Source organism: Cuculus canorus, chromosome 5, assembly GCF_017976375.1.
Source record: "Cuculus canorus isolate bCucCan1 chromosome 5, bCucCan1.pri, whole genome shotgun sequence".
In the NCBI taxonomy this organism is placed as follows: domain Eukaryota; kingdom Metazoa; phylum Chordata; class Aves; order Cuculiformes; family Cuculidae; genus Cuculus; species Cuculus canorus.
In genome coordinates, this window is record NC_071405.1 from 53,980,212 (window position 1) to 54,000,644 (window position 20,433).

The window sequence follows — 20,433 nt, forward strand, 5'->3', positions numbered from 1 at the left end:
GTGTAATTAAAATCTAGTCACCCCACTCCTAAAATTTCTAGCAGCTATGAAAGTTCATCTCTATCTGGTATTCATGGTATGAAAGTATCATCTCTACCTGGTGTTCATGGGAATATATTTAATTGATTTATTGCAACATAAAAATAATTAGTATATCCTATTTATGGGAATATCTCATTCGTGCTTCTGTGAATAAAAGCTGCTGTATGAGTATGCAAAAACAAATTTAAAAACTCATAAATATGCTGAGTAAATTATGAAAATATCAAGATCCTTGATTCTTGCAATTGGATTATAGCACTCAGTTTAGGAAGCTGTTGTAACTAAAAAAAAATAGAACTAGTTACATTAGTCTCCATCCTCAGTTTGCCTCTCAGCCATCATAAGCAGTAACCAAGACCCTGTTATGCATTTTCTACTGTTACAAAAGTAGTGGAGTTTTAGAATTTCTGCATCATCTGTCAGTATGGGGCCAAAGGGGTATTTGTAAGGGGATGTACAGTGTTAGATTCCTATAAATTTTATATTACAAAGCTACCTAATATTAAAGTGTTTTAAAAAATTAGAAAACATAACTTCACAGGGTGCATTTTGTTGCTGTAACTACATTTCCCTAACAGACACCTGAGGACTATTGAAACTCTGAGGAAAGAAAGAGAAAAAAGGCTGCAAAGATACCAAAGAAGCCGAAGTCTAAGTCCTCAAAAGCATTTGAGTCTGTTGCAGACGCTGGATACAAGTCAGAGGGATCTTGATCTCCCCAGCAGACGCCGAGAATATCTGCAACAGCTGAGAAGAGATGTGGTGGAAAATACCAGGTAGGGCATTAGAAACCTCTCTTTTGGCCTGATGAACACTGGCAGTGTTCACGATGGGTGCACGTTAATGGTTCTTACTGACATCTGATACTTCTGTGGCAGAATTCTTCTCAATGCGGAAGTGTTAAACTTTAGGATAGAAATCTAAACTTTGGGATACACCAAAGTGGTAACCTTAGACCATATGGAGAGCTGACTTAGTGTCAGCTCTCCATATGCTCAGTGTAATCTCAATGGTAAACTGGACATGCAATCTTAATAATCATTTTCCAAGGTTAATGTCCGTGTAGCCTCTATGAGCAAAGAAACTTTTTGGAGGCTGATGCAGTAGTTTTTATTGCATTTCTGGCAAGTTCTCCTGTTCAGTATTGAAAGCTGATTTTTCTAAACGTGGTAATTTGTCAGCTGAGCTGATATAAAGTAATTATGTGTGTTTACCTATCCTTACAGGGTTCGGGAACCAAAAAGAAGAAGCATTCAGCATCCTTCTGACATTGAACTGTTGCTCCGAGATTATCAGAGGGCACGAGAGGAAACCAAATCTGAAATTGCACGAGCTAGGGACAAACTTCGGGAGAGAGCTGAACAAGAAAAAAGGCGTATACGGGAGCAAATATTTTCTCAGTTACAGAAGGTGAGCATTTACAGAAGAAAACGTTCTGCGTTATTCACATCAATGTGTTTTTTTTAAAGAAACATTACCACAGCTTAGTAATTCTTCTGTTTGATACACATCAGTGTACAAAAATAGAAGAATTAAAAGCAAATTTGAGCTTAAAAGTATCTCAGTAATACTGAGCTGATACCTTTCATGCTTTTGAACTACATCTTCTTGAAACTCCTAATGTTTTCTCATTGGATTGATCTTACACAGCAATCCTGTGGGCTATCTGCCCAGCCTGTGGAAGAGTTTTGCCAATGTATAACAGACTGAGTTATTTCAGTATATACTTTATTCTTTTATTTGTTTCTCTTTTTAGATTGTCCTCTGTGTGCATGTTTGTCTTGTACTTTTGTGTTTTTCTTCTGTGCTTTGCTACCAATCTTGCACAGTCCAAGTGTGTGCATTTTTCTTCCCAGGTGGAAGGACAATACCTCCTTAGGATGTTTCTTTTCTGCTCAGTTTCTGCTTTTATGCAATACACTTGGTCACTGCCTGACAGTGCAGCTTCAGTCATGGCTGCAGATGTCGTCTCCTCATACATGTGTATGTGGTACAAAATGCAACAAACACTCATTTCGTTGCTCAGCACCCCTTAAAGCACCTCAAATCCAGGCACCTGCACTGGATGACTGGATCTTACCACATCTTCTGCCATGTTTTTCTTGTGAAATGTAGACGTACTTCACCTGAGTTGGAAATCCAAAGTTAAAACTGCCCTTGAAAGTATGACTAATCTTGTATTTCTCAGTATTTTCTTATTATGTAATTATTATTTCATCATTCTGTGCTGATATTGGTTAGAGTAAGATCTTCAGTCTTCAACAACTACATTTGACCAGCAATTTAAGTCAGGGGCTATTTCTAGAAGTAGGCAAAGAGCAACATATGGGACTGGGAAGAGATCTTTTTTTTTTTTAACTTCTTTTTCTCCTTAAAAACATCCTAGCCCTGGTTTGATGGGGCCTGAACTCTCATATGTGAAGAATAACAACAGCAGAAGCTGCATTTTCCCGGACTGCCAGGTTTTACAGGGTGATTCGCTCTATGGCTTATCTAATCTTAGTCTTTCAAATGAGTCTGTTTATTTAATACTTTCTGTATGGCAAGAGCTTTTGTCCTGTCAACACTCCTTGAAAGAAAATGGACTTTAGATGATTTCTCTTCCATCTTTCAGTGCTGTTACTGATTTGACCAGCTGTTGTGCAAGGTAAGTTTTGTGCGGCTTCTTGTTTGTAATACTGTGATGCCTTTTACAGGAAGAAGCCAGGCTGAAGACTCTTGCGAGTACAAGCACTTTGTGCACAGACTCCAGCCTCAGCCTCTCCTCTGGCCCAACATCTGGTTACAACAGCGGTAACACTGCTACCTACACTGCGAGTAACCTCAGCAGCCAGGAAGGAGAGGTGAGAAACAACTGTCTTTGAGACTGATGTCTCCTGATGCTTCAACAGTAACAGAGAAATAATATAGGAACAGAAATGTTTTATGAGGTGGTTCGTAATCTGTCGCAGCTAGCAAGCAGGACAAATTTATGGCCCTAGCACACAGAGGGGTGGCATAGGGTCAAGGGAGCATCACCGTGTAATTGCAAAGGACAATGACACTTTTGGTTTTCTGAGGGTTTTTTTGAACACATAGATAAAAAACAGATAGTGTTTACTCTTGTCGGTAATGCCACTATCTGTCAGATGGTTTAGAAACAAGACTTTTCTTGTGATAAACCGGAACCTGATATTCTTGGTGTGCCTGAAGTTACTTTTTGGTGTATGCATCTGTGCTAGCTCCTTATGCTTGGTTTGGTAAACTTCATGAGCCAAGCTATCATTTCATAATGATAAAATGCCTTTTTCACCTGGTAAAAGGCAGAGGAGTTATCGTATGATAAAGAGAACTTCTCGCTTTGTAAGGCAGAATTGCTGCGGATATTCCATTTGTTGTGTAACATGATTTATTTTTCCCATTTCTCACCAAAAGCACCACTTCTTCTCTTTCTTAAACCAGGTTTCTTCTGGAAAAGCTTTGCTTTCAAGAGATACACGAGGTCGTTCAGCTGTTAGAAACAGTCAGCTTTATGTATTGGAGCAACTACAGAAGGATTCAACATTTGGTAAGTAAAACATACACCTGCTTATGTTTGAGTCGTATCCCAAAGCCTAATGAGACATGTCATTTATGCAACTCAAAGTCTAATTTGATTCTAGGTATTTTGAGGATGTCCTTACCATTACATGACTTCAGAAAAATACTGTCAACTATTAGCCAGAGCTTGCTTAGCTTTTCTTGGAAAAGTAGATGGTGGTCACTCTGAAGTTTGTCTTTTGATGTGGTAGCATCAAATTACAGTGTTCTGAGAAGAGATGAAGATAATGCTTTGAATGAACCATGGAAGCAGGAGGGGGACTATAAAGCTGCAACAAGCGCAGGATTGAACATGCAAGCTCTTATTTTTATCCCCAAGACGGATGTTACCTATTCTTCTTTGTGTTATTTTATTAGCTTTTCTATGGTAATAGCTGTTAAACTTGAGTGGCGCTAATACCAATACATGGATTGCCTAGACAAGGAATGTTATTAGCAGAATAGTGGTCACGGTTTTCCTTTTCATGTTTTTGGTTTCCTGCAGAAGCCAGCAGAATTCAGCCACCCCTTCCTTCTACTAGCATCAGCTGTAGCTTCACTCATGGATTAACTGTTTCAGTCAGCTCCTCTTCAACAGAAAGATACCAAGATTTATCCAAACATATCTTGGCTAATGCTACCACTGAGGTAAGAAAATAAGGAGAGTTTTCACTTAGTCCTGTACCCCCTACTGTAGCAGAAGTGTGCAGGACGAGCCTTGCTGTTCCACACCACCACTAGTTACCTGTTAGTCACAGAGGCAAACACTGGGCAACTTTAAATGGTGGGGGGAAGCAAGCCAGGCTGCAGCTGTGGGGTTCAAGAGAGACTGTTGTGTATCAGCTGAAATGTTTGAGTGAAGCCAGTGAAAGTCCTGAACTTCTCTAGCACCCAAAAATTCTTACAGTGCAGGTTTTACCTATCTATGTATGGCAAGGCACGAGTGTGCAGTCAGCGGCAAAGCATATCAACTTCATATTTCAGATCAGGTAGAGTCGCTCCGCCACCATGTGGAGATACGTGGTCCTCCCCATTTCCCATCTTCTTTAGGCTACAATAACAGGCTTAGGCTTATACATATCTATCTCCTCCTTCAGCAGAGAATGAGAGGCAAGTCAATCTCACTGCTAATAATAGTGATCCTTAAAGATTACTAGCATGATATATATGATAAAAATAACTCTTTGTGGTAAAGCCACCTTAGTGGTTTGACTAGAAGATAGTGTAGCAGCATGCAAAAACTGAACACAATTTATAGTTTGTACAACCTAGCTGTACGTTTGTCATTGTTTTCTAAGGTAATGGAAGCATGCTCTCATAACCTGAGGAATCTCTACGCATGCCAAGCAGCAGGTGGTTGGAAGTAAGTCTATGTGGGTCTTTATAATAAGAGACCTTTTTATGTATTTGGTCCTCTTCTGTGCAAATACCTTTTATTTGTCTTCAATAGGTATCAATGTACAGAGAAAGAGGTGCTGGTTTACTATAAAGTCTTCCCTTCAGCAACAAGGCATGGGTTTCTGGGAGCAGGAGTCATAGAAAGACCTCTTCCCTCCGTATGGGGATTAGTGAGAGACCCTGGCAAAAGGCATCTGTACGACAGAACTATCAACACAGCTCGAATACACAAGAAGGTAACCAGCCATATTCAGCTGGGTGAGTATCAACACAAATGACTGGCAGCCATCACCATTACAGACCTTCTCAGGTAGTCAGCCAGAAAGCAATTGAGTCATCTTATTTCTTTTTTCCAGGTTTGAATAAACAATGTCGTTATTAAAGACGGGAATTTCCATTTTGCAAGACTTTTGCAATGTAAAGATCATAGTAAATATATCTCACTGCAGAAGTACAGCTAGAGACACTCAAAATAAATCTGAAGTGGCTTGAAAAAGCATCTTAATGCCCCATTAGAGCATATGAATCAGAGCCTTGCTGTTACGCAACAAGAAGTTAAAATAAAATGCGTGTGTACATTTTAAATGAAAGTCATCAAAGTCTAATTCCCCCCTTTCTTTTTTGTTTTTGGGTGTTTCTTTCCCCACAGTATATTTAGTGACAGACGCTTCCCTCTGTTACCTAAAGCAACCCCGGGATTTCTGCTGCATTACCGTAGAAGCCAAAGAGGTAAAGTGAACATTCTCACTGAAGCATAAAGGAGTGATTGTTCTCAACTCACGGTTCAAAATCAGAAAGAAAAGGAAGGGGAAGCCCATGCTTGCATTTCCAGAAGTGACAGTATAACAGGGAGAAAAGCCAGGCTGCTACAACATGTGAATTATGGATAAAAAAACCCTGTAAATGATAAAGCACCAGCCATGCTCCATTAGGCAGTAACTTAAGTGTTACACAGCATATTCTGGTCACAAACATGCAGGATTATGACAAAAAAAGTATTTAATAAATGACATGGGAAATATTATTTCTTATTAAAAGACCTCTTTTAAGTATTTAATATGAGAAATATGGCTGATGGCAACTAAAGAAAAAACATTACTATATGCATGAGTTTCTTTTTAAATTGTCTTCTTTATACTTTGTCATTTGCAGGAGAACTTGTCAGTCTTGGCCGTTCAGTCTGTCTATGATGCATCCATGCCTCACCCTAGCAAAGAAGTGGTCAGAGGGGAGATTTTGCCAAGTGCTTGGATACTGGAACCTGATGTAGTGGATGGAAGAGATATCACCAGAGTTATTTACATGGCACAGGTAAGATTGTGCTCTACGTCCAATGTACACAGCGTACAGTAATGCAGAGAGAATCTTATTAGGATCGTGCTTGGGCACACCATGCTGAGTTTTTACAGCATCTAAAGCTGCTCCCTGGGATACTGAGACTCTTCTGTCAATGTTTATTGTATGTTGCATTCTCACATAGTGAGCCAGTAAATGTCATATCCAGACTGGAGAGTCTTGTTTGCATTGTCATCTTGCTCTAGACAAAGGAAGTCCATCTCGGGTTAAGACTGCTTTCAAAATGCATGAATATGCTTTCTATAACTGAAGTCATTAATTCTTCACATTTAATAGATAACTGGAATCCTAATCTTGACTTCTCTTTTTAAGAATAAGAAAATCCTGCCATCCATTGATTACAATTTCATCTGAAAAGTCGGCTTTCTGAGACAGTGGTACCAAGTACTTAAAAATGCCCAGAAGAGAATACCATAATGTACAATTTATTTTAAAGTGCTCATCTGAGAATTAAATGGAATTAGGCCTTTAAGCTTACCTAACTAAGCCATGCTTTTAAGATACAATTTTAAAAATATTATCTTAATATAAATATAAAAAATTTAATAATTAGTATTAAATTAATAATTAGTATTAAATAAATATAAAATTTTAATAATTAGTATATGCATTTTATAGTGCACGTGCAGTGTGTTATATACGCAGTTTAAAAATTAGTAGGTATTTTATATTGCATTTTAATATGTGCACATTTTCAGTAATACTGCATCTGTCTCAAATAGTAAGATTCAATCTAAGCTCAAACTCAAAAGCAGTGTAACTGCTGCAGGTGATGTCAAATACGCAAAGCTTTGAGTCTATGGAGTATTGAGAAGAGATACAAACCACACCGTAATAATAGGATTTGGCTATAAACTACTTCTGTGCTTAACACATACTTGCAACATTGGTGCTGTTCTAGGCTGGTGAAGTGTTTGTTCAGAAATGGCTATGACAGCCCACGGCCTCCCCCCAGACACATGTCCTTTCTTCTAATTTCTGCAGGTGGATCTTGGGGCCCCAGCTATCCCTGCAAGGCTCCTGAATTCTATTGCCAAGAGACAGCCTTTGGTGATTGCTCGACTAGCACATTTCCTTTCTAGTTAGTGTTCAGTCCAAAACTGGACAGCTAAGAGCAGCTGAAAAGTTCAAAGAGACACGAGCATCCGTAAGGTAATGTATGCTGGCTCATGAAACAGTCACAGTCAAGCCTTGCTTAAGGAACCTAATTGCTAACGCTGGATGATACAAAAATACAGTTAGAAAAAAGGGATCATTTTAGTGAACACTGCTCAGAACAAACCCAGTGACTTTCATGGGGAACCTGTCCTCCTGGAGACACCTGTGGAAACTCTCCATGGAACAGCAGGAAGGCACGCTCTCTCTATAAAGAGCAGAGGAAGAGACTTTGCTTTTCCATAGCTAGCATCTTACAGGCAGAAATGTAATATTGCATTCTGTTTCCAAGATGCTTCAAAGATCTGCAGCCTTTCTTTAAGAAAGGTTAGGCAGCACTGAGAAAAAGGCAATGGAAGCCATGAAATGCACTACAAACTGGAAACAGTACAGGTATGGCTTGAGACCTTTTACAAGCTCTTGAGTAGAGCTGCAAAGCCACTTTCTAATACTGAGATAATTATCCAATGGGAAATTCCTAACCGTGCAGATCTACTCAGCTAGCCAACAAATAATTTACTTCCCCTTGAAGGGAAGTTAAAACAGCATGATAGCCACTACTCATCCTACACCCTGGACAGATTTTTCTCATGTAATTGGCTGACTACTTGCAGCCAGTAGAAGGTATTTTGGATTGCCACTACACTGGGCAGCATCAGTGGAAAACACCACACCTCAGGACACAGTTTTACTGCACTGCAGAATTAGGTGCTTTGAAATAAAGAAACCAAACTCACAGTTGTATACAGTGATGCTTTGTTAGTACTGGCTTTTAAGCTTGTTTCTAGAATTTAAATCCTGCAAATAAGAGTAGTTCCAGCATTTTTCCACAATGGCTTTTTTCCATCAGCCCTTCTACACTTTTACCCAAATGTATTAAGATTTGACAATATAGCTGGTAATAGTCTTAATGCACTTTGTTCACAATGTGACCAGCTGCCTCACTGCAGTGAATACCAACTCTTCCCATTTGGTTACCTCATGGTATTTCTGTTGAACTTTGTCCAACAATCCTCCTGTCAGCCTTTATGTGTTTGTGTAACACACTTCCAAGTCTGGTCACACATTCCTAAAATTAACCATAAACACAACCAACACAAATATCTGAATAACTTCATGTAGTTCTTCAGCACAACAGTTGGTTACAAATCACTGTAGATATCTTTTCCAAGCAATAAAAGCTCCTATGATATGCCTTCTGTAGCTCAAAAAACCCACTTTGTTCAAGAACCTCTTGCTTTGTCAACTGAGAAATATTTATTCAAGCATCCACCTTACTAGACTCAGCATCTGCTACTGTAACACAGTTACTTTCAGTAAAAGATACATTTTCCCAGCGTACAGTGAAGTTAGCTGCTCTTTCCACCTTTAAGTTCAAGAGCAAAGATCTACTTTTACTATATCTTTGCACAGGTGCAATTTTGGCTCTCAGCTTCTATGTTGCTTCCTGTTAATAGGCACTAAGTTTTAAAAGAAAAGGTAATAGCTATTTAAAATTGATATTTAAGAGAATAGCAGTTTTGAGAGATACCAGCCCAAGGCTTTCTCCCCAATAAACTACACCATGTAGGATAACAAAACCTTTCACTTACAACTTTGCTTTGTTTTGACTTTAGATGGTCATGGTTACAATCCTAACACCAATATATTACTGTTCCCTTTTGGTGAGGCTCAGCCTTCTCCTAGAAGCCTGCCAAACTGAATCATGGCATGGTTCACTTCAAGTGTCATGCATCTTCCATAGCTCTTCAAGGAAAGAAAGGGGCAACCCCTCACAAAGTTTTCCACAACTGAGCAAACAGACAGATTTCCAGAGTTGCAACCTATTATACAGCCCCTCCTTTTTAATGGAAACCAAGAAAGGAAGTGCAAACAAGGCAGTAAATAAAAGCCCTCGGAAAACATGAGCAGAAACAGCATCACAATGTATTGGCTCTGTCCCAAGTACCGCTGCCATGGATTTCTGGAGGAGGCAAGGGAGGTCTTCATACACTCCACAGATTTGCTCAGTGCTTTGCTTTTTTTTCCCCTTTTATTTTGGACACGGCACTAGTGATAAAGCAGTTTTTGTAGGAAAAACATCTGGGGGAATCCTGTTGATCAATGATGCCAGTGCCTATGAAGGATAATGTCTTCTTGTACAGTGCATCAGATGTTTATTTTTATATATACATAAGATTTTTTCTATGTTTACAAATTAAGTTATTTATAGATGCTTGTTTTGAAGTGGTTTTATATGCTATCAAAACTAAGTTTTATTTTTATTGGTATTGAATTAATGTAACTTTTTTTTTACTACAATCTGCAATTGATACTAAAAAGCCTATTTATATGAATGTTTTCTTTTGCAAATATAACATTTTATGGTACCTGTTAATGAACGGCATTGGTTTGTTTGGAAGGATGGAATAAAATCCCAGCAGATATCCAATTTGTTAAACTACAACAGGCAAAACCCAACCTCCTGTAAGTTACTGTTGAGCAGTAGATAATCAAACCGATTGTATTGTACCACTGACTGTTGCATCTTTGCTCTAAATCAAGATTGCTATTTTCATATCCACAATAAACAGTATTTTCTACACAAGAAAATGTGTCCTGTATTATATTTTTATTTAAATTTTATTTTATATATATTTTATTATTTTATATCTATTATTTTGCTCCTGGTAAGATACCCATCTATGGAGCTATACTGGGTGGAGAGATAACAAGGGCTAGCTTGCTGTAAAAGATGCAGGACTTCAAAAAAGATGCAGCTCCTACTTACTTGCCGAGGAATGTGCATGGAATATGGATTAGTGGCACAAGAGTCAAGAAGCCAGTCACTCCTTAAATTAGATTTCTGTGACGCAGTGCCTTGTCCAAGCAAAAGGGTTTTTTGTTTTGAAACAAGGCACTGGCTGAAGCTTCTTCCCAAATCCATTTATACAGCTCCTCTGACCTGCACATCCAGAAGCAAGTTAATATATGCCACTTTTCCTCTTTTTTTTTTTTTTTTGAGAGTTGCAAGTTTGCAGTAGGAAAGACTGACAGAAGGAAGGCCACACACTCTGCCCTAGCTTGCCCTGAGCTCCTTTCTCGCTGCTGCTCTCCTCCTTGCAGTGTTACTTGCACTACAACTAGAGGCAGCACACAGGCAATGGGTACAACGCTTGAAACATTCACAGTGGGAGGAGGCTGCCTGCCCAGTAAGCCCACAGAGTCCAACATCCTCAGGAGAATGGTCCTGAGTAACTCTATGCAGAAAACAGCAGGCTATATAGTTGTTCCTAAGGTTTAGTTACAAAGTTGGGTATGGCGCTTTATAGAGCAACCAAGGCTGAGTACTGTGGGATGCCCAGAAACTACAGGAACTGCATTAAGACATAAAAACATGGAAACAGGCATTTCTTACTGGCTGGTTCCCACTGAAGAACTGACTGCTTTCTGCCTAGTGGGGCACACCTGTGCTCTCTGGAAGTGGTAAACTGCTCCTGGAGGCTGGTTACCTTTTAAATAAATATTTCCAAGCACATTGTATGAAAGAAGAATAATTCAGGTATGTTGAGTTCATGAAAACAGCTGTGGCAATGGTATCGATGCAACAGTTTTAGAATACCAAACTAAAGTTGGTTGCAGAGCAAAGAGCACCTTTTAAACCATTGTGGATTCCACCTTCTTCCCCCTTCCACCCTCCTCCCCCTTTCTATAATGAAGTAGTTGCATTTCAGTATAAGCAAAGCAACAGCAGGTCAGACAGGAGAGATTACTGCACTCTCTCCGGTACAAAGAGGTTATATATACATCAACAGCTGGAACACAAACCAGGACATTTAATCATGTTTATTATGTCAAACAACAGCTTCAAATGAGATCTGCAGCAAAATGTCACATAATACTCAGGCTTGGGGAGCAGGTATGGTAAGATATGGTATATTCGCTATTCCAATTCACATTACCATCACCTACTTCTAGGGACCCTCTGCTTCAAGCACATCAGCAAACCCCTAAAATAAGGTATGCAGATTGAACATGCCAAATCTTTCAATGCAGTGCTTGGTAAACGAGAAAAATCTCAGTACAGTTCAGACACTGATGTTTCTCTATGGTTTCTGTCTCTCTCTCTGTAGCAGATATATTTTAACGGAAGCCACAGGTCTATTTAATTAGGTCTGTTTGTGGTTTTTCTTTTTTCAGTTCTTTCCTGCGTTTTTTTCACTGACTCCAAGATGTTACCTTTCCTCGCTTTGCAGAAGGAAGAGGTAAGTTAATCAGCAACCTAAAAAACCCTGGGCTTCACTTTGCCCAGATGCTGTCCTTACATAACACAGTATTTGCTTTCTGAAAAATAACCTGCACTAATAGCACACTCCTAGGCAAAAGGAAATAATATCCTCACTGATACAGGGCATGAAAATCCCATGAGACAGCAAATGAACACCTAATCATATTCCACTAGCTACCAGCGGTCCCTTAAGTTTAAGGAAATACTTGGGAGGGTGAACAGAAGGTCACAGCCTTGGTAGGCAGAAAACACCCACTGTTCTCCATGAAAAGGATTCCTCTCAAAACCAACTCTCCAGGGGATGTCACAGTGCTTTTTCACTACTTTTCTGTCTGCTCTTCCAGGCTTTTTCTTGTAGTTTTCTTGCTGCGGCACTTCCTGTCTGATAAAAACCAAACTCAAGGCAAGAAGGAAAACAATGAATAGCAGCCAGATGCCATTTATGTTCACATACTATAAAAGATGTCTTAAAAATACTGTCTCTTCAGTAAAAAATATAGCAGATATTTTCTCCCTTACTTCTATTAAAAACCTGAAGAAATTACAAGTTCTGTTTCCAACAAGAAACAGAAAAACACTTAAGCGTCTACATTTTTTAAGAATGATGCCATCAATGTTCTGGTAGATATATTTAATATGGTTTAACTTTTAAAATGAGTCTTAAAAAATTTAGAATCAAACCTTTAAAATTGAGCTTACAATGAAAAATAAATATAGGCTCATTCTCCCTGTCATACAGGTTCACTTTTACCTCCCCTGACAGTACAGACTGTTAAAAAACAGCATGAGAAATCACATTGAGTTAAGAGAACATACAGCCATCCGGGAAACCATCTTTCTGTCACAAACTAACCTGCCCACTTGAAATGATTCCTGGGTTTGGTCACGGCCTGTTGCTGCACAAATAAGAAAAGTGTTTCTGAGTCTGAAAAATGGCTGCTCTGAGCCACAATCAAGGTGCTTAAAGGACTTTTGACTTGGAGATCCATCAGCACAGTCACCATGGCAAAACATCCATGAACAGAAAGATCATTGCAGGTTTTGCACAAACTGACCTCCACTAACTTTGTGCTGTCATGGTACCTAGAGATTGTCGGGTCAGGTCACAAGGCTTAATCCTGGGCTCTTCTATATGATGTTCTGATATAAATACTCTGGAAAGCAATTCCAGTTCTTTTAAGAAATCCTGTAATGAAAAGACAGAAACCAGAGAACTATTATTAACAAATGCCAACAAAGAGGCTTGCTTTATTTTGCTATTAAAGAACTTTACAAAGTTAAACATGTTGTTGATGGTTTTCCAGTGCAGAAACCTAGACAAGCTGCAAATTAGATAGCAAAGATGAATGCCTGTAGGTCTGCAGGTTTGTTTTCCCCTCTGATCCCCACGCTCTTCTCAGAAAAGATCACTGCCCCAGTTTAAATGGTTAAACATCTCCGATATGCAAGTGTTCACCAGCCTGGAGATATTGTCTATTTTTAGCAAGGGAGTTGGGCATTTTGACTCTGTCTAGAATAGTCTGCCTCCTCTTACGTTCCAGTGGTAGGAGGCAAAGAGGTTTAAATGCAAGTCTGGTCAGTTAAGGCCCTTCCCAACATGTCATTCTCAGATGCAGCATGGCAAACGCATCCAGGCTAGAACTGAGAGCTGGAAACTGAGGCAGCTGGTCTCCAAACTGCTTTACAATTTTCATGGAAATGTTTCCACTGCATGGGCAATGCTGGGATTCACCAAAGTACAGATGTCAGGCAAACACTAGCAACAGTAACAAGCTTGTTGGAAGCCAGTCCTGCTGCATTAAGCAGGATCTGTAGATAGGGAAGGTTATGGGCTTCCTCAACATGAAACAGAACTACAAGGACTGGCTGTTTATTTAGCTTTACTTTTATTTCACTTATTGTTCACACACACCTAACTACTTACCGAGGGCCAAGGGAGCTGTTCAAGGCTATGCAAGCAACTCTCTATTTCATTGGTCCTCATTAGTTCATGTTCTACAAGACCACGAAGCATAAAAAGGAACAAACTCCACTGCAGAAGAGAAAAAAGTATCAACAACTCAAAGAAATTTATTTAGTATTTGTTTCTTTATCCCTATACAATTCATGTTTTTCTTTTTGGATTAAAATATGGAAAAAAGGAGCAAAAAGAGAAAGCACATTATTTATCTGGGTGTGGCAACGAGGGACACCAAAAAGCAGCATCCAAAATAAGTGTACAAAATTCCTTTAGTTCACACTGTCCTACCACAAAATCCCAAAGTTTTTAATTGTCCCTTTCCAAGCACACAAAGTATTTAATTCCTGTGAGTTCAAGAACAGGTTGAAAAATTCTTTTAATACTTTGCAAAATAAGCTGGTTTTAGTCTGCACCTAAACAGGGTGATTTTCAGCTTTATAGTTGGGGATCTTGTAACACCGATACAGACGCAAAAATTAAAGCTGGCAAGAGACACACAAATGCAACCAATTACAAAGTCACATGTTCAGTCCTCAATCTCCCCGGCTAAATGGGCCGCTTTGCCATTTGTTCTGAAATTAAACTGTGCCCTGACAGCCCCCAAGATGGGTATCAAACACCGACAAGCAGTATGCAGTTCTCTTGCTCTGTCTCTGCAGAATCAATGCCAGCTAGCAGCAGACCAAATCCTGCTGGCCTCATTTTCACAAGCAATCCGTTAACACTGCAGGCATTTACATGAATTTATCAGACCAGAGCAGATAACTGGCAGCTCCACAGATCGGAATAAGCTTTACCTCTCGCTGCTTAACTTCAGCAAGGTAACTGATGTTCTTCTTGCTGAACATGAGCTCCACAGGTACAGGTGTCCCAAAGTCCTCCTTCCAGACAGAAAGCAGCAGTTTTAGAAGGCCATAGATGGGATTATTCTTTATATGCAGCCTCTCAGAGCTCTTCTCTAGGGACTTCATCCCGAGACTCAGAGGAACGCTGTCTGAAACTGTAAGAAAAGGAAGAAAGGTGAACTTCTATAGATACATTTTTTTCCTTTTATAGTCATAATCTCAGTCCAACAGCACATTTTGCATAGCTGGTATCTAAATAATCACTGAAGTAAAAACACTTAGTGAGTGTAAACCAGTGAACCTAAGAGTACTGGAGTTTCAAAACATGCAGAATTATGAGCTTCAAAACCATACAATCAAATATTACATAGGGAGACATTTATGCCACTCAGATAAAGAATACCATTTGATTGGCACACAGGAAGGGCCAAGTGTTGGAAGGCAATTGACTAAATAAAATCAGCCTAAGGTATAATAGAAGAGGACCTAGGCATTACCCCAAAGGAGAGAGGAGAGTAACACAGTAAAACATTTAAATATATAAACAGATTACATAGTTGTTCATGGTTTTGACTATAGCTGCAGCTAAACATAAACAGAGTCTCCCTTGGTACAGTCTAATGGAATGGGGCAGGTTTACACTGCTGCCTACCAGACTGAAAGTTCACAATATTCAGATGTCTTCTGCTTCCTGAAAGAATGAACCATGTATAAAACTTCTTAAGAAGGTCCTAAAACCAGGAAATTGAGAAGGTTGCCCAGAGAAAACACACCTTCATATTAGGGCAATAGAAAAAAACAACTGAAAATGATCACAGAAGTCACAATACACTGAAAACAAGTTACTTCCATTCTCTCTCTCAAAAAAAGCCTCTTTAGGGGGGGAAGGGGAACCAACAAACCCAAAACTTAGTGCAACTTTTCAGAGGCAGAAACACTGGAAAACATACCACATATTTAAATGAAGGTATCAATAAGTAAAAGACAGTGGAGATGCAAATGAAAACCACAGATCTGAAGGATCAGTGACTGAAGTCACAGTATAACGCTCTTTTGCAGAAGGTGTAAGGGAATAAGAGCAACCACACAAACTGACAGAAAAATATCTGCAGACTCCAAAGAGAATCAAATAACCGTGACCTCTAAACACCAGAGTCTGTGACCCCAAGGATTTAAGAGAACTGTAATAACAGATTTTAGTCTTAAATAGCTTATCGGGATTGACTTACCCAACAAGGAAGCCAACTCAACTGTGCACTTCGCCAGCTGCTGTTCTGATGTGGGACACATGAACTGGAAAACACAAGAAAAGGTTATATTTCTGTCCCCATATGGCAAACTGGAAAAATGGAGCTTCACAAAGGATAAAAATATCAGAGAACAGCAAGCAATTATACAGCAAGAAGCACAGAGGTGTAATCAAGAAACCATTAAAGACTGAAAGGGAAGACAAGCTAACAAGTTTACAAGTATGAAGACAGCTCAAAGTGGTCCAAGGGTTTTTTGTTGTTTTTTTACTTCTTTTACCTTTCTGCAACGAAGTGTTTCACTCAACCTTCCTAGCAAGCACTCCAGCCAAGCGTAGTCAATCACTTCACCCTCATCTCGTGGGCCCACGGCAACACAGAGTACATCCTTAATGAAAAAGACAGCAGTAATTCACCCATTAGTATTCTACACTTTCACAAAAAGATGTTTGGACCTATGACAGAGCAGTTCATAGATTCCCCACAAGTTGTCTTAAAAGTAAGTAAATAAATAAATAGAAAATATCCTACTCATTTCATAAGACAAGTTAAAGGTGAATTTTTCAAACTTTACCTAGGTCTGTTTTTCTACTATAGTTCCCACTAATGTTGTGAAGTCAGCAAGGGCAATCCGTTCATCTTTCTTAAAATGAACTACCTCTGAAAGCTCTAGATAAATCTGATAGCACAGCAAGCAAGTTCAGGGTAGAAGTGCTACAGAAATCCAGATTCCTCTTATATTGTCAAGGTAGCATCAGTGTCAACACAAAGCTGAGCGTGAAGAGGACTAATAGAGTTGTGGTGTGAAAAGCAGTTTAGCCACTTTTACATGTGGTAACATCGCCACCAACAATCTACCACCCAGTACTGGAAACCCAGGGTGGAAAGCACAAAAAAAATAAAATTTAAAAGCTGTATCTGAAGAAACCACACAAAAATATCTCCAAAAAGTAACAGTTTACACAAAAAGCTCCTGGTTTCCTCACGTATCTCATCCTCCCCTTTTTATTTTAGCTCAAGCAAGAAAGCATTTAAGAATGTATCCTCATTCTTATACAATTGCTGGAAACATGATGAGGGCGAGAGCCAGTATTATTTCTCAAACAGACAAGAAGCAGAAAAAAAGAAGCAGAATACATAATGGTAAAACAGTGAGGTTTTTCGAATTCTTCTTTTCCTCATGGGCTACCAACACAGGTTATATAATTGCATAATATTTACAAGAACAGAGGCCTTTTAAAAGCCTGGGAGAAGCCTACAGAACCATAGCTATTTCGATATGCTGACCCTTCACCGTACAATTGCACACAATGCTCACCACATTACGGTTTCTACACTACTCATGCCAAAAAGGTCATTGCCATGCTACCAGAAATCCTGTGTATCAGAAGATAGTGCTCCTGAGTAAGGAACGCTGATTTACACACAGTGAGCAGGGGGTGAAAGAAACATGAAACCTTTCCATCATGCTTCCTAACTACACCTCACAGCCAGTTCCTTAAAACCAGAACATCCCTTTAAAAAACAAAGCAACCAACAAACCCACCCCCAAAACAACACAAACAAAACCACCAACATGAAAAATAAAAAGGAAGTTAGGGCAAGCCAGGAAGTGAACGTTGCGTACCTTAATTTCGTTGATGATTTGGGAGGGAAATGGAGCACAATGCTGACAGCCTGGAGGGCAGTCCTTTCTCAACTCCAGAGCATCCTCACTGGGCAAGGGAAGTCCTGGGACTTTCAGCATTCTGTTGAAAGTTGCCTTCACTTCTCTTTTGATGAGTGCTACAAAGAACAGGGAAATAATCCTGTATACTTCAGGTTTTCTCTCCAGTGAGGCAAACAACTGTTTCCATACACTACCTTTATTAGCCTCTCATTCTGAGGGCCATGGCAAATGAGGAACGGACAGCTTACAATTTCAAACCCTTCTCACTCTGAGCTCCCATCATATTTATTGGGTAGAGGCACAGGTGGAGAGACTGTGTTAACTCACAGCTCTAAAAGGTAGCCACACACTACCACTAGGCACCACTGGCAACTCATCTAATTTTCTATAAAAACATTTCAGCAGGTTTTGTAGCAAAGCCAGGAAGCAATGCCAAAGTAGAAAGCTGAATCAGTATAATCACACCAGTTCAACCACTGTGCCCATGAAAGCCATATGTTTTCTACCAAAATAAATTTTGACCGGCAGCCAAAACAGTGAACTCCTACTGCTGCAAATGGTGCTGGGTATTACTCCCCAGATTTTTGGCACAACCTCCTGAAACAAAGGGTTTTCAGAGATTCTAAAGAGTTGCCAGAGCACTATTACAGAGTGAAAGGACTACAGTTGCCTTCAGCTTGCTGAAAACACACCCGGTCTAAGAGGTGCTTATTTTACAGAAAATTTCAGAAGCACTCTGTACATTTGGACCATAAGATGGCTTGAGAGAGCAACTGTATCATACATTTGAAGTGCTAAGACAACTCCAGCCTAGATTACATTTTCAGAAATCCACAGCATTTACTCTCACCGCCCTATGAGCCTCATTAACTAAAAATCACTTCCATGGGCCCAGCCTGAAAAATTCCTGAAGGTGGTTCTTGATGCTAGAAATCATTCCTCTTATTCCTAAACAAGAAGAGACAGAGCAACTGCGTGATTCCCACTAAAATAAAAATGAGTAGGATCAAGTACTTTTTAACACTTGAATAAATTCTACCCCTTGATCTCAGCAAAAGAGCACAACACACAGGTTAGAAGCCCTAGTTCAGGTTCAGGAGACTCACCTGCAATGTTCGTAGAAAGCCAGCCACAGGCTTTCTCAGTAGCCAGTTCCACTGCAATGTCTTCTGCACTCCTTAAAACCTTTAGAGGGAGGATAACAAATGATAGGAGACTTACTACCAGTCACAGCACTATAGCCAGCAAGAAGTCATAAGGAAGTCTAGAGGGGAAAAGCTTAATTTCGGCATACCGCATTTAAACAAAGCACCACCATCTCTGTGGTAACTGCTACTCTGAGCAATAGGACTGACCCATTTTGATTTCCCAAACCTCATCAACCCCGTACAAACCCCATCAAGACTTGGGGAAGTTGATGTTTAAACAAAAGCATTATCCTTGCAAGACAAATGCAACTTATACATCATTTGAGTCTCAACAGTCGGCTATTGGCTAGCGTATTACTTCAGCCAGAACATCCAAGGCTGCCTGACAGTCTCCCTAGCTATTAGTCCTCACATGAGCACATCAATAGATTCCATTGTCCTACGCTATTAAGGGATCAGCAAAGCAGCAATGGGAAAAATGGTAACGGTCAGACAAAGTCAAGGCCCTTAGTAAGTTTTGGTGAAAATACATACTGCTGCAGATGTCTCTTCTGGCAATAACACCCTTACTGCCTCAGGACCTTTCTTTTTGCAAAATCTGCAAGAAAAGAAAGAAAACATGCCACAAGATTAGTCAAAGTTCTTAGATGAGTCTCAGCAGTTCATTACTGTCGCATCTTTCACCTGCTCTCTTATAGTCAAAATCAACTGGAAGACTGCAGTGAAATAAGTCAGACCAAGGGAATCAGACAAGGAAAGAGCAATTACAAGCCACCAAGTTGCAATACTCAATTTTCCAAAGAGAGGAAATACAATAGCTGCAGTGGATGTCTGTTTAGAACTAGATGCAGAGGGACACATGGCACCTTTATTCCTTCCTACAAATACGGCATTGACTGACTGGAGGCACAACAGTCACCCTAAGAAGAGCAGAGGTCAGGGTTTATAATTACCAAAACCTGAGCATGACAGGCCAAGCCGAATTTGGCTTACAGATTCTGCAATAAGAAGAGAAGGGAAGGCACAAGTTTAAATAATGTTTCCTCCTTACTCTCTGCCTTTGATGAGTGCCTGGGCCCCTTCCTTATACAGATGAGTGCACACCTCTTCAAGCAGCTTGTCATGATTACCATCTTCCTCCTTCACTTGATCCTGCAACATGACTTCAGCCCTTTGAACCAACTCTGCTACCAGTGTTGCCCTGCAAGGGAACAAGAACAATGAGACAGACTGAAATCAATACAAGAAACTGTGCACACTAACTGTAACCAACAGTTCTCTCCAATTTATGAGGATACACATCTAAAATGCAATAAGCCACCCTGCTCAAAAAAAAAAAAGAATTACACTGTGTTTAATACTGTACCATGTCATTGTTCTTTTTGTAAGGAAGAAAGAAGCAATGAAGATACCAAAACAGTACTAAGACTCAAGAGTCAAAAGCCTTTTGGTTTTAATAGAAACAGGTTACAGGCACCTTTTCTGGCAGTAACACCCTTATACTCTCAGTGGAGAGCAATCAGAAGTTCAAAGATATCAACAGCAGCCCACTGCAGCTGGCATTCCTTGTGGGTCAATACTACTTAATGTCTTCAACAAGGTGGACAACGCAACACTGCAAACTTAGCAAACTCATGAGTGACATGCTTGAGGGCAGGGCTGTCATTTAGAAGACTGTGACAAGGTGAAGAAATGGGCTAACAGTGAGGTGGTCACCATGCACCTGTACATGCTGCAGTCTACAGGCTAGGGAGCAGGTCTGCAGAAAAGGATTTGGGGTTCCCACCA

The 20,433-nt window shown here is 39.8% G+C and overlaps 2 protein-coding genes across 3 annotated transcripts in view; one reads left to right on the plus strand and one right to left on the minus strand.

Annotated features, from left to right (window-relative positions):
• The window catches only part of STARD9 (StAR related lipid transfer domain containing 9), a 106,514-nt gene extending 98,196 nt beyond the window's left edge, over nucleotides 1-8,318 (plus strand). The window contains exons 25-34 of one of the 2 annotated variants that reach the window (XM_054066693.1): nucleotides 621-818; nucleotides 1,269-1,452; nucleotides 2,739-2,885; nucleotides 3,484-3,589; nucleotides 4,106-4,248; nucleotides 4,899-4,963; nucleotides 5,051-5,256; nucleotides 5,648-5,727; nucleotides 6,151-6,309; nucleotides 7,339-8,318. In XM_054066693.1, coding sequence (XP_053922668.1) covers nucleotides 621-818; nucleotides 1,269-1,452; nucleotides 2,739-2,885; nucleotides 3,484-3,589; nucleotides 4,106-4,248; nucleotides 4,899-4,963; nucleotides 5,051-5,256; nucleotides 5,648-5,727; nucleotides 6,151-6,309; nucleotides 7,339-7,440 — 1,390 coding nt within the window. In that variant the 3' untranslated portion in view covers nucleotides 7,441-8,318. Of the gene's footprint in view, nucleotides 1-620; nucleotides 819-1,268; nucleotides 1,453-2,738; nucleotides 2,886-3,483; nucleotides 3,590-4,105; nucleotides 4,249-4,898; nucleotides 4,974-5,050; nucleotides 5,257-5,647; nucleotides 5,728-6,150; nucleotides 6,310-7,338 lie in introns of those variants that run through there. The other variant, XM_054066692.1, reaches the window with a different exon arrangement.
• A 138-nt stretch (nucleotides 8,319-8,456) lies between these two features.
• The window catches only part of CDAN1 (codanin 1), a 34,994-nt gene continuing 23,017 nt past the window's right edge, over nucleotides 8,457-20,433 (minus strand). The window contains exons 20-28 of the mRNA XM_054066694.1: nucleotides 19,697-19,846; nucleotides 19,180-19,243; nucleotides 18,604-18,682; nucleotides 17,456-17,613; nucleotides 16,109-16,216; nucleotides 15,811-15,874; nucleotides 14,534-14,736; nucleotides 13,701-13,808; nucleotides 8,457-12,962 (exon numbers count right to left, since the gene is read on the minus strand). Of these exons, the coding sequence (XP_053922669.1) occupies nucleotides 12,837-12,962; nucleotides 13,701-13,808; nucleotides 14,534-14,736; nucleotides 15,811-15,874; nucleotides 16,109-16,216; nucleotides 17,456-17,613; nucleotides 18,604-18,682; nucleotides 19,180-19,243; nucleotides 19,697-19,846 (1,060 nt within the window). The 3' untranslated portion in view covers nucleotides 8,457-12,836. The remainder of the gene's footprint in view (nucleotides 12,963-13,700; nucleotides 13,809-14,533; nucleotides 14,737-15,810; nucleotides 15,875-16,108; nucleotides 16,217-17,455; nucleotides 17,614-18,603; nucleotides 18,683-19,179; nucleotides 19,244-19,696; nucleotides 19,847-20,433) is intronic.